The sequence below is a fragment of the Rana temporaria genome, chromosome 1, assembly GCF_905171775.1.
Source record: "Rana temporaria chromosome 1, aRanTem1.1, whole genome shotgun sequence".
NCBI classification, from domain to species: Eukaryota; Metazoa; Chordata; class Amphibia; order Anura; family Ranidae; genus Rana; species Rana temporaria.
The window spans coordinates 481,590,584-481,608,656 of record NC_053489.1 but is presented as its reverse complement, the minus strand read 5'-3'; the positions used below and the strand labels follow the sequence as shown (position 1 = coordinate 481,608,656).

The window sequence follows — 18,073 nt, the reverse complement described above, 5'->3', positions numbered from 1 at the left end:
GAGTATATGTAGGGAGTAGGTCAAATGGATCCCTAAATAAGAAAGGGAATGAGGTGCCCACTGAAACTCAGAATTCTGATGCAGTACTGTACAGTAACTGTGGGTTCAGAAAGATTTATGTTTGTTTACTGTTAAGCCTGATAACCACAAAAAGGAATTTATAAGTAAATTAGGAAATGCCGTATGAGTGGAAGTAATGTACAGTAAAACATTGTCTGCAAATAATGCAAATTTCTGTTGGTAATGACCGCAATGAATGCCTTTGATATTGGGATGAGCACTTATAGCAATAGCTAGTGGTTCCATTGCAATTGCAAATAAGAGGGGTGATAAGGGACAACCTTGTTGTGTACCTCATTGTATAACTAGGGGATCTGATTTGTTACCCTTAAGAAAAATATGTGCTGTGGGAGTGTGATATAAAGGACGCAGAACACATAGGAAGAAAGAGTCAAATCCCATAATTTCTAACACCAAAAATAAATAATCCCAAGACTGTCAAATGTCTTGTGGAGATCTAATGACAATAACATAGCATGTCGGTCAGTGGAAAATCCCACTGTGAGTGAACTGCCATGATGAGATTCCATGATCGACGTATCTAATCTGATGTTTGTCGAAATGTAATAAATCCTGATGGATATAGTGTTCTAAAAAAATAGTTTAACCACTTTATCCCCGGACCATATTGCTGGTCAAAGATCAGGCCACTTTTTTGCGATTCAGCACTGCGTCGCTTTAACTGACAATTTTGAAAAAAATGAATATTTTTTACTTTTTGCTGTAATAAACATCCCCCAAAAATATATAAAAAAAACATATTTTTCCTCAGTTTAGGCCGATACGTATTCTTCTACATATTTTTCGTTAAAAAAATCGCAATAAGCGTTTATTGATTGGTTAGCGTTTACAAAATAGGGGATAGTTTTATGGCATTTTTATTAATATTTTTTTTTACTTGTAATGGCGGCGATCAGTGATTTTTATCTGTACTGCGACATTATGGTGGACACTTCAGACACTTTTGACACATTTTTGGGACCATTGGCATTTTTATAGCGATCAGTGCTAAAAAAATGCATTGATTACTAAAATGCCACTGGCAGGGAAGGGGTTAACACTAGGGGGCGAGGAAGGGGTTAAGTATGTTCCCTGGGTGTGTTCTAACTGAAGGGGGGTGGACTGACTTGGGGAAATGACTGATCACTGTTCATACATTATATGAACAGACAATCAAGCATTTCTCCCCCTGACAGGACCGGGAGCTGTGTGTTTACACACACAGCTCCCGGTTCTCGCTCTGTAACGAGCGATCGTGGGTGCCTGGCGGTCGTCGCGCCCGCTGGGCACGCGCCTTGGCGCTAGGGGCGAGTGCGCGCGCCCCCTATTGGCTGCTCGGCGTGATGACGTAGATATACGTGATCTCGCCCAGCAGAGCCGACCTGCCGCCGTTTTATAATTCTGCAAGGTCCTTATTTGGTTTGGGGATTAGACTAATATATGCCCTGTTTTAATCTGTAAAAATAAGATTGCCTCTTCTCAAATAATTAAAATAAAAGACTAAATGGGGTGTCAAAAGATCAAACTTTTTATAATAGCCATTGGGTAATCCATCAAGTCCCAGAGATTTAGTGTCTGGAGAACATGAGAAATCTCATTGCTTGAGAAAAGTTTGCCTGCACCCTTCTCTTTTTTATTTTTTAAATTAAAATAATAAACATGTTATACTTACCTGCTCTGTGCAATGGTATTGCGCAGAATGGTCCCCTTTCTTCCTCTTCTGAGTTTTCCTGATGGCACTGTCTGCTCTTCCTCTTCTGTGTGTGCACCCATATAGTGGCACATCTGCAGGCTTAATTTCAAGCTTTGTATATAGACACAGACAGCGTGGCTTGGCCCCATCCCCCACTCCCCTGCTCCCCTGCTTCCCACTCCCTTGTCACAGGATTTGACTGACAGCAGCCATAGCCATTGGCTCAGCAAAGCCTGTGGGAGCAGGGAGAGCCACTACAGACAGGTACAGAGCTGGATCGACAGAGCTCAGGTAAGTATAAGGGGGGGGGGGTTGGGGGGTAAAGGGGTGATACTAATGCCTAAACATTTTTTACCCTAATGCAGAGAATGCAAAAAAAAAATCTTTAGAACCTCTTTAACCACTTCAGCCCTGGAAGAATTTACCCCCTTCCTGACCAGAGCACTTTTTTCGATTCGGCACTGTGCTGCTTTAACTGACAGCTGCGCGGTCGTGTGACATTGCACCCAAACAAAAATGTATGTTCTTTTTTCCCCACAAATAGAGCTTTAGTTTGGTGGTATTTGATCACCTCTGCGGTTTTTATTTTTTGCTCTATAAACAAAAGAACATTGACAATTTTGCAAAAAAACACATTATTTTTTACTTTTTGATTTAATAAATATCATTTTTTTTTTTAAAAAATCATTTTTCCTCAGTTTAGGCCGAAATGTATTCTTCTACATATTTTTGGTAAAAAAAATCGCAATAAGCGTATATTGATTGGTTTGCGCAAAAGTTATAGCGTCTACAAAATAGTGAATAGTTTTATTGCATTTTTTTATATTTTTTACTAGTAATGGCGGCGATCTGCGATTTTTATTGTGACTGTGACATTGCGAAGGACATATCGGACACTTTTGACACATTTTTGGGACCACAGCGATTAGTGCTATAAAACTGCACTGATTATTGTGTAAATGTGACTGGCAGGGAAGGGGTTAACAATAGGGGGCGCTGAAGGGGTTAAATATGTTTCCTAGTGAGTGATTCTAGGGAAAGGAAGGTAACCGCTCAAGGTGGATGTGCTTTGGTAATCAACCTCCTCTCAAAGACCAAGGGTGCTGGCAATGTGTATAGCAAAGGACCAAAAAAGATGTTTGGACAGAAAACATTCCTTTTGTTGCCTTTCTTAGTAAAATAGGATAAAAACCACTACAAGCTACAGCAAGAAACGCGTCAACTGTGTGTCCCATTTTCTTGCTGTGGCTTGTAGTGCTTTTTATCCTAGTGATTCTAACTGTAGGGGGAGGGGACTCACATGGGGAGGAGACCGATCTGTGTTCCTCTATACTGGGAACACACATCGGTCTTCTCACCTCTGACAGGACCTGGATCTGTGTGTTTACACACACAGATCCATGGTCCTGACGTGATCGCGGGCAATCACTGGTGCCAGGCGGACATCGCGTCCGCCGGGCACGCGCACCGGGTCCCGAGCAATGCCAGATGGCCGGGAAGCCCAGGACCTCATATGACGTTCACCCAGGATGGAAGATCCCATCTGTGGACGTCATATGACTATGGGCGGGTAGGGAAGTGGTTAATGCAGGGAATACAATAAGGTAAAAAAAAGCATTTCACTTTAAGCAAATCAATGTTTTATTTAAAATGTACAGCATAACAGGAAATGCCCATAAAGCACATTGTTTCAACAACATACGTAAGTAGAAAGATGCGCCGTCGTATCTATGCGTGCCATTCTGGTAGCTAGACACGCCTGAATTCTAGCTTCCTCCGACCGACGTAAGTGTTAGTACGCCGTTGTATCTAGGGTGCATATTTACGCTGGCCGCTAGTGGCGCTTCTGTAGATTTACACATAGAATATGTAAATGACCTAGATACGCCGATTCACGAACAGACTTGCTCCCGCTACGCCGTTTACGTAAGGCTTACGTCCGGTGTAACGTTACCCCTGCTATTTGAGGCGCAGCCAATGTTAAATTATAGACGTCAGAACAGCCGTCAAATTTTACGTTGTTTACGTAAGTGGTACGTGAATGGGAATGTGCGTAGGTTTCGTTTACGTCGAAAGCATTGAGCCGACGTATCTTAGGGAGTATATGCGATGTGACTCTGAGCATGCACGCGTATGCGCGGATCGTTAGTGAAAAAATTTACATGGGGTCACGGCTACTTTGAATACAACACGCCCACTACCTTCCACATTTGAATTAGGCGGGCTTACGCCTGCCTATTTACCCTATGCCGGCGCAACGTACGGCACCAGATCTTTGTGAAAAATGGTCTGGGAGCCTTATTTTACGTTGGCGTAGTGCATATGAGATGCGCTACTCCGGCCAAACTATACGCCGAGCTACGTGAATATAGCTCATAATTTCAGCTCATCACTGAAGAGCATTCAGACAAGCCCTGTACTCTTACAACAGGGATTAGGGGATTAGCACAGGGCTCAAAATTTCAAGTCCTGAGCTACTAGCCAGGCCTCAAGGGTTACTCGTCACCAGTTGCTCCACCCAGCCCGCCCCACCCCTAATTTCGCCCCTAAACACGCCCTCATAAATCTCATGAGATGACACTTAAATGTTTTATGCAGAATTAAGTTAGAAAAATAAATATTAACAACAACTGTATCCGTGCCCACCAATGCAGGCTGCCTATGCCCACCAATGCAGCCTTGTGTCCACCAAATGCAGCCCATGTCCACCAAATGCAGCCTGTGTCCACCAAATGCAGCCCGTGTCCACCAAATGCAACCCGTGTTCAACATGCAGTCCGTATCTAATAAATGCAGCCAGTGTCCACCAAATGCTGCCCGTGTCCACCAAATGCAGCCCGCGTTCACCAAATGCAGCCCGTGTTCACCATGCAGCCTGTGTCCACCAAATGCAGCCTGTGTCCACCAAATGCAGCCCGTGTCCACCAAATGCAGCCCGTGTCCACCAAATGCAGCCGTGTCCACCAAATGCAACCCGTGTCCACCAAATGCAGCCCGTATTCACTATGCAGCCCGTGTCCACCAAATGCAGCCCGTGTTCACCATGCAGCCCGTGTCCACCAAATGCAGCCCGTGTTCACCAAATGCAGCCCGTGTTCACCAAATGCAGCCCGTGTTCACCAAATGTAGCCCGTGTCCACCAAAGGCAGCCTGTGTCCACCAAAGGCAGCCCGTGTCCACCAAATGCAGCCCGTGTCCACCATGCAGCCTGTGTTCACCAAATGGAGCCCGTGTCCACCATGCAGCCTGTGTTTACCAAATGCAGCCTGTGTCCACTATGCAGCCTACCTGGTTCCTGTGTGCAGGGGAGGACAGGAACAGGAGAGCCGCCCAGGTGATCAGAGCGCAGCGTGGGGAACACAGGATAACAGTTTTCATTTTACTTGCCGTGTTCCCGCCGCTCAACGTCATTATCAGCCCCGCCCCCTGGCCGGGGGAACTTTGATTGACAGATCACCCGTCATCAGAATTGGACGGGTGATCTGTCTATCAAAGTTCCGGGACCAGGAGGCGGGGCTGAACATGACAGCGAGCGGCGGGGAACACGGCAAATAAAATGAAAACTGTTATCCTGTGTTCACCGCGCTGCGCTCTAAACATCCGGGCGGCTCTCTCTCTATTCCCCCTCCATGGTCACTGAGAGAAGGACTCCTATTACACACAGGCTGCCGGCGGTGCTCGCCCCCCCCCGGCTCCCAGGCAGCCCATTCCTCGCCGACCTCAAAATCCACTCGCAAAATGCGAGCAGGCGAGTGGATTTTTTGAGGGCTGGAATAGCCCATACAGGGACTAAACAAAGAAACAGTTACAATTATGAAATTATACACAGGATGTATATAGGTAACAATGAGTAGTGCAATTTGTTTTGATTCTAATGTAAATTTGGACAAAATTTGGGTTATTCTGAGATCCGAATGTATTCTAATCTCCAAATAAAATAGTAATAAATTCTGTTTAAATTCCTTTAATTTTTTTTCGGATATTCATTTTCCAATGAATTCCAAATTTTCAGAACATTTAGAAATCGGATTGGACGAAAAATGATAGACAAATTAGAATTCTGTGTGAAGAATAGCTGGTTGTTAAGGAGCGGGATGGGAAGCCGGTTGCTGCGTCCTTAACAATCGATGAAAAATTCTGAAAAAAAAACAGCGTGGGGTCCCCCCAATCCATAAAAGGCCCTTCGGATCTAGTATAGATTTCAAGGGGAAGCCCAAACCATAATGAAAAAAAAATATGTGGGTCCCCCCAAAATTCGAACTAGACCCTTATCCGAGCATGCAGCCTGGGAAGTCAGGAAAGGACGAGTGAGCAGCCCCACCCCCTTAAACACAAAACAAGTTTTTGACAATTCCTTTATTAAGAAATAAAACATAAATGTCCCCTGGTGTAGATCCATCATCAAAAAATAAAAAAAAAATCCTCAAAGGCTCCCACTGTCTGCATTCTCCGCCGTCTGACATTTCTTAAATAGCTAAGGGGTGTAGTCACCCAAAAATGTCAGGCGGCAGAGGAAGTATCTGGACTGCAGCCTTGCAAAATACATGCCTGAGTGTCCTTTAAGCCTGCCCGTTTTCATCCTCGAGGAAGGGCAAAAGATTGTCAGTGCAGCAGGTCTGTATAGAGGCTGGAACTTTTCAAATTAAGAAGTGGGTGATTGGTTGCTAAACAACAGGGCAGTTCAAGCAACCATTCACCAGTTCATATCCCATTTGACAAGCAAGTGTTTCTGGGTTGACTACTCCCTCTGACATTTTCAGCGAATTGCTAAGCCCGGCTGTTATATTTCTTCATAAACACGGTGCTGCCGATGACATCACTTTAGGTACACAGAGCAGCCATTTGCTTGTTATGCCTGTGGCTGCCTTCCAGAGACTCTGTTGTCCCTGTATCCATCAGTATTTACCCTGCCACTTTCATACCAAGGCTTCCCCTGGCTGTTATACAATGGATTCCATCTCTCCATCCATGCTGGGTCTCTACCAGTGTATAGAGTTTGGTTGTGTGATGGATCTCGGATATCCCAGCTGGGCACCTCTGCCAGACCTGTGTCTCCTGTTCTCCAAATTCACCCGCAGCCGGCAGACTCGCCATAACGAGCCCTTAACCCCCAATAACAAGGCAAACCACACAGGTGTTGAGTGTTAAACATGCAGAACATAAACAGTTTATTAAGTACAAAACATACACCTTTAAACACAGTTCAGGACACTCACCATAGCCTGATTCTATGACCAGGGGGCAGGGGACAAGTAAGAACCAATGGGAACCCAACACTTGTACATTCAAACAGAAACTACAGTTAAAACACATAAAGGGATTAGGACAAACAGGCAGCCCCTCCTTACACATCCCCCACTGGGATGCCTCTCCACACCTTTTGTCTACATGCTGTGACATAACAGAATAAAACACAATAACAAGAGCGGGAGGATGGGGAGAAGGGATGTAACTTACATAGGGACATCATTATATTTTCCCAATGCAATTTTGTCCCCAAGTCTCGTATCCCCATACTTTGGGCATACCGCCATCTTGTATATGCCTTTATTATCTAAAAGTACATTGTTTGTGGAATAAAAGTATATATTTAGCCCAGCCGGGCCAATAGGTTTAAGTACCCGGAAATGGCTCCACGAACCCGGCCACAGATACCGTGTTCACCCGGTTCCTATGAACCAGCGACCGTGGACACAAATGTATGTAGGTGGCATCTTCTCCTAGTTTCGGGAGACAGCAAATAGCCCTCCAAATCTCCCATTTTCTGCTGGGCCATAGTCGGTGGGTAGGAATACAGCCAACAGTCCCCTCCAAAACACAAAGTTACAGTGGGTTCTGTCACAGCTTGTTACCCATTTTCTTTAAGCTTTGGTTATATTTATGCAAATACATTTTCGATACCGATTTTTGGAAGCAAATTGAATTCCTCATATATACCAGTAATCCACCATTGTGTTATAAATACCCTTTGTCCATCAGTGGACAGCATCAGTAGTACCTTATAGTTGTTTTTTTGTCCATTTCTCCAGTGGATTGCCTGCAGCATGGAACTATATGTTTCTGTCACAAACGGGATGGTGAACGGGAGTGAACCACAACTGCGGTTAGCAAAAGATTTCAATGCACCTCTCTATGTTATGTGAGATTTCAGTATTGGACACCAGGCGTCACTCCAATCAGAGCACAGGAGTGATCATCTCTCTCACACAAAGGAATGCGTTGAGCTATTAAGGGAGGACGTATTACAACATGAGTCCAATCCTTAGCGTTAAAAGATTATAATGCACATAAAGATTCCAATGCACTTCTGTATGCAAGCGATTATCAGTACGGGACCCCAGGCGTCACTCCAATCAGAGAACAGGAGTTTGGGTGTTCTCTACATCATATCACTTTAAGATTAAGGAATGCCTTAGGCCACTAAGGGTGCAGGTATGAAATACCTTCAACCCTTAGCATAGAAAATTTAAGGTGAACATGTTCAGTAACTTAGGGTGTGGACCCATAAACAAGTGATAACTTATGTCAAGCACGTAGTAAATAGGAATAGTGTGGGAAACTAATAGTTGCGTAAAAGAGGCAAATATAGCTCAGCTAAATAGGAAGTATATATTCATTTAAGATACTTCACAGCAAGCAACTGAGGACACAACAGACAATCCCAAGTAGTATGTTAGTACTTAGTAAGCCAGAGTCAATTACAGCAATTGATTAGAAGTAATATATGTAGCAGGTAATACTAGGCACTACAAGTAAAACAATTGCTACTTATCCGTTTGCAAAGCTTGAGTCTTGCTGTATGTTAGCAGCCGTGGTATTCCGTAGTGCAGGGTGTCAGGAAGGAAGATCTCTTTAAGGTGTCCCCAGAAATGGCAGCATTAATGCAGTGAAGGCATTAGCTAGATGGCCATAGAGTCCAGTATAGCAAGTTTTGTAGCATGGGAATTGATGGTGCCAGTAGTTCAATAGTAGCCAAGCCAGCTACTAAAGCACAAATATGAGACTTGGACCTCCTCTGGAAGAAAATGTTATTGACCAGATTTAGTATCCCTGCCCTACACTATTTACAATCTAACTGGCATCAAATTCACGTTTTTAAAAATATGATATATTTGTATGTAGCACCCTCTAGTGTGATAGGTGAGTAGTTTAGATTTTAGTCAGTGTCTGCCGGACTGCTTGTTTTGTTTCCTGGGTTGGCAGCAATCCAGGGAAAGCTTGGTGATTCACAGGCAGCGTCACTGAGACCCCCCACTTGTTTCCAGAACATGCTAGAATCTTCTGGAAAGAAAGGAGGAGAGGAGAGGTGGAGCTGCCTGGAGTATTCCAATCCAATCCTCAACTTGGGTTGACAGGGGACAGGCCTGTGGGGGAGATGTTCGGGTGGAAGCTGGAAATGGAGTGTTAGGCTGTGGTGGCCTTGGAGGGAGCTCCCTAGTCTGGGGGGGCTTGGGCTCAGGTGCATACGGGACCTTCTTAAAACCAACGGAGGTGTCCTGGACAGGAGGCCCGGAACAAGGAGAGGACAGCAGGAGAACACTGCCAGGCAAGTTTCCAGGAGAAACAAAATGTTGAAAACAAGGAGGCTGGTGAGTGACACGCAGTCAGAAGGACTGGGAGGCACACCTGAAAGGACTAGTGGCATGCAGTTTGGGATAGGTGCAGAGCCAGTGGAGAGTACTGTGGTGGAACTGGCAGTGGAAAGAGGAAGCTGCAGCCAGGAGGGCTGGCAGGGCCTGAAGAGGTGGTACTGGGATCAGTAGCCACGTGGGACAGCTAGCAATGGGACTACCAATTTTGCCACACCATAGGTCCCTGTCTGAAAAAGGAATTTTACTGCTTTGGGTCTGGCTGAGTCAGACCTGCAATTCTGCGCTAGCTGTTCCTGGGAGTAGTTATACAAGCAAGTTTGTGCTGGATGTAGAAGAGAGGCAGTTGTATATACCAGAGGTGTATATAGTTCTCAGTCCCTATTGCTTTTACAATCAACTGGGTATCCCATATCTACCCTAGCCCCCCGATCCCCATCCAAGTTAAATTTCACAAATAAATAAATAAAAAACAAAAGTAAACGGACTGTTTTCTGTCTACCGAGCGGTTGAGGATTGTGTGCCTGGTTGTGCAGGGTGACAGACAGACCACAACTACCAGCAGCCCCTACTGGGGTACCGCTATTACAAGAAAAATAGAGATAGAGTGATATATAGTGATATATAAGAGGATAAAAAGGGTGCAGTAAATCACATTCTGTGTGAAATATGTTATCTGTGTTGGCATGGAAAATGTGGAAGTGAGTTGTGTGCTATGATACAGATACTGCATAATGAATTGTGTGCACTGAGGAGCAGATCTTACTGGTTGCATGGTGTGAATCGCGTGTGCTGAAGTGCCAGCACTCAACTGATGGCATAGGTAATGTAGAGTGAACTCACTGGGTACATGAATACTGGAGAGTGAGGTGTATGTATTGTAGTACAGATCTAATTAATGTAATAGATGATAGGATAATGTACTGTGTCTTTTGAGGGTTGATCTTTACTTCCTGTGTGTGCAGTCTCTCTTTCACCTCAGTGCCTGTGCATATAGAAAGTCAATTACATTGTATGTGTTTATTCCTTTACAAAAAGAAGAGCTATTTTAAATTCAAAAAAGGTGTGGGATGTATTACAAATTAGAATAATAATGACTCTGTAGCATGCCTGAATTACCTCCAATGTGCAAATTAAGGTGGAGAACAGAACAAGTATAGGGATACAATGTAACAATCTAGGTACGCAGACCAGGGATATAAAAAGTTATGTAATGTCATGCAATTTGGCCTTGGCCTGTTAATAATCGTATTATCGATCGTGAAGTTGTTTTTTTTTTCTATATCTTAGGGACTTAACCCAATGCACTGTTTGTTACGGTATATAATTTTCATAAATATTTTTCCAATGCATTTGTCTGTTATGATTTATATAACAATAAATCAATAAAAAATAAAAAAAATAAAAACAAGACCAATACAAAATAATAAAGTATTAAACTAATATATTTTTACAGAATGACCAATTATCAAAAGGTAAACTATTATCCATAATCAGTAAATAAAGGTTACCTTTCTCTTAGCCCTGAGTTGCTCATGATATTTATCAGATGTATCTCCAGGTATTTCTCCACCCCATAGAGTAATTCCAACAATCGTATATGTAATTCCCATGACAAGCAATGGGAAGCAGTACACAAACAAGACCACAATGATTTGATACCTAAAATATAAATGAGCAATACAGGATAAATGCATTGGGTAACAATATCACAACAAACAGTTTAATAACAATACATTTCTAAGTGGTAAGTAAAAGAGGTAGTTATAAAATAAGTATTTATAGGTACTAAAACAACACTCCTAAAGATATACAATTAGGTGAACATGGTGCCCTTGTTAGTTCTTTTTTACTGTAGTGAAATTTGTAGTATGTTAAACCTTTTTTGAACCAAACCTTTTTTTTTTTTGCATTTCTTTTTACTGCTCTCTGTGACCTAAATTAGGGATATTTCTCCAAACTTTCTATTGTGACAGTATGGAAACTGGGACAGGAAGTTAAAATCTCATTCAGATCTTATCAGTAAAATTAAACTGAGATTCTAACTCTTGTCTGCTATATTCTAAACAAATAAATTAATAAATAACTACATATATAAAAACAAGTTTTGTCTGGAGTTGCCTTTTAAAGCAAACCATGAGATAAACATAGAGGCTTCCTTTTGCTGAACTCTTCTTCTGAAGATGTTAGCTGCCTGGCTAACAGGGATGAGCCCGATGTTCGAGTCGAACATAAGTTCGACTCGAACATCGGGTGTTCGAACATTGGAGTGTTCGCGGCAAATTCGAAAGCTGAGGAACACCCTTTAAAAGTCTATGGGAGAAATCAAAAGTGCTAATTTTAAAGGATTATATGCATGGTGACAAAGGGGACCCCCAGATCCCAGCCCCCCTATGTGAATTGATAAAGGGGTACATTGTACCCCTACCATTTCACAAAAAAATTGTCAAAAATGTTAAAAAACACAGTAGACCGCTTGGGACACATCCTTTATGAAAAATATAAAAAAAAAAAAATTCCAGTGATGTAATCCATTCTCGTGCGGAGGATACAGAGAAAAAAAAAACCCTGACACAATCCTCCTTCATGAGAGGCGCCCGCCGAACGGAGCTACACCCGCCGTGACAGCTCTTAAATAACTGAGGGCGGGACCACCCGTCACTTGCGCAGGTGACCCTGCCCTCTCTGATGCAATGGGGAAATGCCGCGGGGTTACCCAGTGACATGTACAGGTGACCCCGCCCTTAGCTATTTTAAGGTCCATACCAGAGCTGAAGGGATTTTGAGGGGGATCCCTGCGCCATTTAAAAAAAAATGGCGCAGGGTTCCCCTTAATTTCCATACCAGACCCAAAGGGCCACATTACATCATATGATATTCTCTTGGAATGCGCCTCTCTGGACTGGACACAGCTCAACACAACAGAGAGAGAGAGAGAGAGAGAGAGTGGGGCAAAAAAGTATTTAGTCAGCCATCAATTGTGCAAGTTCTCTGTAGCGCCTGTGTACTTATCAGTACAGGTGCTATGTAAAATCTAGTGGGATGAGAGACTTACTTACCCCGAGCTGTCCTGTGGGTCACTCTGTTCTCCAGAGATGCTGTCTCATCTCTGGATGGTAGGTGGCACCAGAGGGGTTCGGGCGGAGCCGCTTCTTCCCAGCAGCCAATTAGAGGAGTTTTCCCTCACGGAGCATGCTGGGGAGGAGTATTTCTGTGGCGGAGGCCTTGGCTAGGGGTTTTTCGGGGGTTCCTGGTTCCGGGTGTGGCACTCACCTTTAGGGTGTGCGCACATCCGGGGCGCGGGTGCTACGCGGAGTTCCTGACTCTGGGCTCTCATGGCCCGGAGCATCTGATGCTACGAAGGGGCCCCAGTGACTTACTGGGTCCCCCAACTCTATTGAGAAGATCCCAAGCGAGTTGTGCTGTTCGATGGGGAGTCGGTCTGAGGTGAGCCCAGAGGCAGGCAATCCAACAGGGCTGGAACAAACCATCGGGGATCTGGGTGACCGAACACTGACAGGTTGTATGCGGCAAACTGTCGGACGGTAACCCTAAAAGTATATACTGGGAGGATTTGCTCTACTATCTAAACCTTATACTAGGCCTGTAGCAGAGGTCTCATCTTTAAACCTTATACTAGGCCTGTGGCAGAGGTCTCATCTTTAAACCTTAAATCCTATTAGAGCCAAGTCTGTGGCAGAGACTTGTTCATTTCCCAGAAGTTTAAGTGGCGCTCTGGCTGCCAGGCCTGTGAGAGAGTTCTGTCCAGGGGCATTTTACCCACTCTGGCTGGAGTGGTGACGTGAGAAAGTATAACTATTGAAGGCAGGACTGCTTTCTTTATCCAAGGCCTGAATCTGTGAAGTTTGTTCTTCTTTCACCAACCTACTGTATACTGTCTACCTTAAGTTGACTGTTGGTCGTGTTGACCAGGAATAATAAAAGCATTGAAAACATCAGTCAACTGTTTGGACTGATGTTTTTTTTTTTGGACTTAAATACGCCGATCCCAAATCTAATCAGCGGCTTCTCCGGGGGTATACCTCAACTATGAGATACAAAATGTGGAAACAAATCTAGACAATCACATTGTCTGATTTGTAAAGAATTTATTTGAAAATTATGGTGGAAAATAAGTATTTCGTCACCTACGAACAAGCAAGATTTCTGGCTCTCACAGACCTGTATCTTCTTCTTTAAGAGGCTCCTCTGTCCTCCACTCATTACCTGTATTAATGGTACCTGTTTGAACTTGTTATCAGTATAAAAGACACCTGTCCACAACCTCAAACAGTCACACTCCAAACTCTACTATGGTGAAGACCAAAGAGCTGTCGAAGGACAACAGAAACACAATTGTAGACCTGCACCAGGCTGGGAAGACTGAATCTGCAATAGGCAAGCAGCTTGGTGTGAAGAAATCAACTGTGGGAGCAATAATTAGAAAATGGAAGACATACAAGACCACTGATAATCTCCCTCGATCTGGGGCTCCACGCAAGATCTCACCCCGTGGGGTCAAAATGATCACAAGAACGGTGAGCAAAAATCCCAGAACCACATGGGGGACCTTGTGAATGACCTGCAGGGAGCTGGGACCAACGTAATAAAGGCTACCATCAGTAACACACTACGCCGCCAGGGACTCAGATCCTGCAGCGCCAGACGAGTCTCCCTGCTTAAGCCAGTACATGTCCGGGCCTGTCTGAGGTTTGCTAGAGAGCATTTGGATGATCCAGAAGAGGATTGGGAGAATGTCATAAGGTCAGATGAAACCAAAGTAGAACTGTTTAGTAGAAACACAACTCGTCGTATTTGGAGGAGAGAGAATGCGGAGTTGCAACCAAATAACACCATACCTACCGTGATGCATGGGGGTGGCAACATCTTGCTTTGGGGATGTTTCTCTGCAAAGGCAACAGGACGACTGATCCGTGTACATGAAAGAATGCAATGTATCGTGAGATTTTGAGTGCAAACCTCCTCCCATCAGCAAGGGCATTGAAGATGAAACGTGGCTGGGTCTTTCAGCATGACAATGATCCCAAACACACCGCCTGGGCAACAAAGGAGTGGCTTCGTAAGAAGCATTTCAAGGTCCTGGAGTGGCCTAGCCAGTCTCCAGATCTCAACCCCATAGAAAACCTTTGGAGGGAGTTGAAAGTCTGTGTTGCCCAGTGAGAGCCCCAAAACATCACTGCTCTAGAGGAGATCTGCATGGAGGAATGGGCCAACATACCAGCAACAGTGTGTGACAACCTTGTGAAGACGTTTGACCTCTGTCATTGCCAACAAAGGATACATAACAAAGTATTGAGATGAACTTTTGATATTGACCAAATACTTATTTTCCACCATCATTTGCAAATAAATTCTTTCCAAGTCAGACAATGTGATTGTCTGAATTTGTTTCCACATTTTGTCTCTCATAGTTGAGGTATACCTATGATGACAATTACAGGCCTTTCTCATCTTTTTAAGTGGGAGAACTTGCACAATTGGTGGCTGACTAAATACTTTTGTGCCCCACTATATATATATATATATATATATATATATACACAGTGGGGTAGATTCACGTAGATGCGCGTAACTTTGTGCGGGCATAACGTATCCTATTTACGTTACGCCTCCGCAACTTTTACAGGCAAGTGCCGTATTCTCAAAAGAAAGTTGCGGCGGCATAGCGTAAATAGGCCGGCGTAAGCCCGCCTAATTCAAATTGTGAACAGGTGGGCGTGTGTTATTTAAATTAACCATGACCCGACGTGATTGACGTTTTTCACGAACGGCGCATGCGCCGTCCGTGGAATATCCCAGTGTGCATTGCTCCAAAGTACGCCGCAAGGATGTATTGGTTTCGACGTGAACGTAAATGACGTCCAGCCCCATTCACGGACGACTTACGCAAACGACGTAAAACTTTCAAATTTCGACGTGGGAACGACGGCCATACTTAACATTGGTACGCCGCATGCACGCTACCATAAAGCAGGGGTAACTTTACGCCGGGAAAATCCTAACCTAAACGGCGTATCTGTACTGCGTCGGCCGGGCGTACGTTCGTGAATTTGCGTATCTAGCTGATTTACAGATTTCTAGGCGTAAATCAGTGTACACGCCCCTAGCGGTCAGCGTAAATATGCAGTTAAGATCCGACGGCATAAGAGACATATCTCCTTTGTGAATCTACCCCAGTATCTCACAAAGGTGAGTACACCCCTCACATTTTTGTAAATACTGTATTTTTGTACATCTTTTCATATGACAACACTGAAGAAATTACACTTTGCTGTGTGTTGAGTTATTTTGAGGGGGCAGCAAATTTACACTGTTATAGCCCATTCACACCTCCGCGACAAGATACGCCGCGTACGCCGCGAGTGTGTAACTTTTTTTTTTTTAACAAAGCCTTCCCATTGCTTTGTATGGCCGAACGCCAATGCCGCCTGAAAAAAAGGGTCCGGGACTTTTTTTCAGGCGGCAGGCGTACGGTGTCTATGAGATGTGAACCATCTCCATAGACAGCAATGGGAATTCTCCCCTCCAGCGGCACGAGCGTCCGGCGTCGGGCGTTTTGTCGCGGAGGTGTGAATGGGGCCTTATACAAGCTGTACACTCACTACGTTACATTGTAGCAAAGTGTAATTTCTTCAGTGTTGTCACATGAAACAAAAATGTAAAAATGAGAGGGGTGTACTAACTTTTGTGAGATACTGTGTGTGTGTATATATATATATATATATATATATATATATATATATATATATACACACTAGGGGGCAAGTAGTTAAAAGTAGCATTGGTTGAAATATAAAAAAAAATGTAAAAAAAAAAACTCGGAGTATATAGATTGCATTAAAAACAATGGGGTAGATTCAGCAAGCAATTACGCCTGCGTAACCATAGATACGCAGCGTAATTGCTGAGTAGCACTGGTGTATCTACTTTTTGTATTCAGAAAGCTAGATACGCCGACTGTAGTCTAAGATACAACTGGCAAAAGTCTCTTATGCCGTCGTATCTTAGGGTGCATTCTGACGCTGGCCGCTAGGTGGCACACCCGTAGTAGTCAGCGTAGAGTATGCAAATTGCATACTAACGCCGATTCACAAACGTACGCATGGCCGGCGCTCGTTTTTTACATCGTTTGCGTACGTCGTTTTCGCCGTAAGGCTGCTCCTGCTATTAGGAGGCGCAGCCAATGGTAAGTATGGACGTTGTTCCCGCGTCGCAATTTTAAAATTTTGCGTCGTTTGCGTAACTCGTTCGTGAATGTCGCTGGACGCCATTTACGTTCACGTCGAAGCCAATGACGTCCTTGCGACGTCATTTACCGCAATGCACGTCGGGAAATTTTCCCGACGGAGCATGCGCAGTACGTTCGGCGCGGGAACGCGCCTAATTTAAATTATCCACGCCCCCTAGGGGATCATTTAAATTACGCGCGCTTACGCCGGCCCCTTTTACGAAACGCCGCCGCAAATTACGGAGCAAATGCTTCGTGAATGCAGCGTAGCTCCAGTAATTTACGGAGGCGTAGCGTAAAAACGGTACGCTGCGCCGCCGTATCAGTGCGCGCCCCTACCTGAATCTGGGCCAATAATCTTTTCCAGATCATAGTTCAAAGAAAGCCTAGTTTGACTTTTATGTTGAGGGTATCACTGAAAATCAGGTCCATAGTGTATAGTAAATGTAAAAAAAAGTACATGCATTGCAAAGATGTACTACATTTTTTTTTTTTACATACACTTTAAATTAGGTAAGCTACATCCCACAACCCAATTTAAATCAGTATAAGAAAAAATGTATTACTTACTATCGGCACAAGGGTTTATATCTACAAATATTAACAATATTTTGCACAATACTTGATTGATATAAGCTAAAATTGCTAGCTCTAGACAACTTTAAATATCAGTATAAAATAAAACTAGTGGTTTTACTTAGTAGCACTGTATATCTTTTTTAGGCTATTTCACATTAAAAGCAGAGGATCTAGAAATGTGGCTCTCCAAATACTCTTGCTACAGTGCACTAGGCAACATATAATACAAATAGATTTTGAATTTACTTCTCAAAATTTTTCTTTAAGTTACAGCAAGCCATGGGAATGGCTATGAGAATGGAGAAGAGAACTAATATGACTCATTTTAAACTACTGCCATTGAAAGTCATGATTTCTGTGACAGCTGCACCTTATCTCATTATACAGTGCTCTAAGTCCATTATTCGCACACTGAATTGAAAATTTAGTAGACAAATGTATTGTCATCATTTTCACATGATTCAATCCAAGGTAAAAATTTCCTAGTTAACTAACATATTTCATATAAATTACCTACGTGCTGCAATTGAAACTGCCGATCACTTTACAAAAAATGATCACATCACACGGTTCATGGCATTTACTTTTCATGGAATATGCGTTCTCTTTGCTTAACAAGCTTTTGGGTTCAGTAAGTGGCATTCAGATACAACATATTACAAAATATATAATTTAAAAAAAACAGTGCCTACGTTAGTTTTTTCCCATATCCCGGCCATACAAGCAGACAAAGAGTTCTTCTTGGTGTCACTTTGATTTCAGAATAAAGGCACTGAGGGAAAGCCAGCAGGAATGCGAAGACCCAGATACTTCCAATGACTACCTTTGTTGAGGTTGCAGACAGGCGAGGTTTCAATGGATTAATGATAGCCATATATCTGTAGGAAGAAGACATAGAAATTA

General features: G+C 43.6%; 1 protein-coding gene across 1 annotated transcript in view; it reads right to left on the bottom strand.

Annotated features, from left to right (window-relative positions):
- The window catches only part of TACR3 (tachykinin receptor 3), a 292,646-nt gene that overhangs the window by 106,374 nt on the left and 168,199 nt on the right, over positions 1–18,073 (bottom strand). Inside the window, exons 2-3 of the mRNA XM_040329788.1 lie at positions 17,863–18,048; positions 10,854–11,004 (exon numbers count right to left, since the gene is read on the bottom strand). Coding sequence (XP_040185722.1) covers positions 10,854–11,004; positions 17,863–18,048 — 337 coding nt within the window. The remainder of the gene's footprint in view (positions 1–10,853; positions 11,005–17,862; positions 18,049–18,073) is intronic.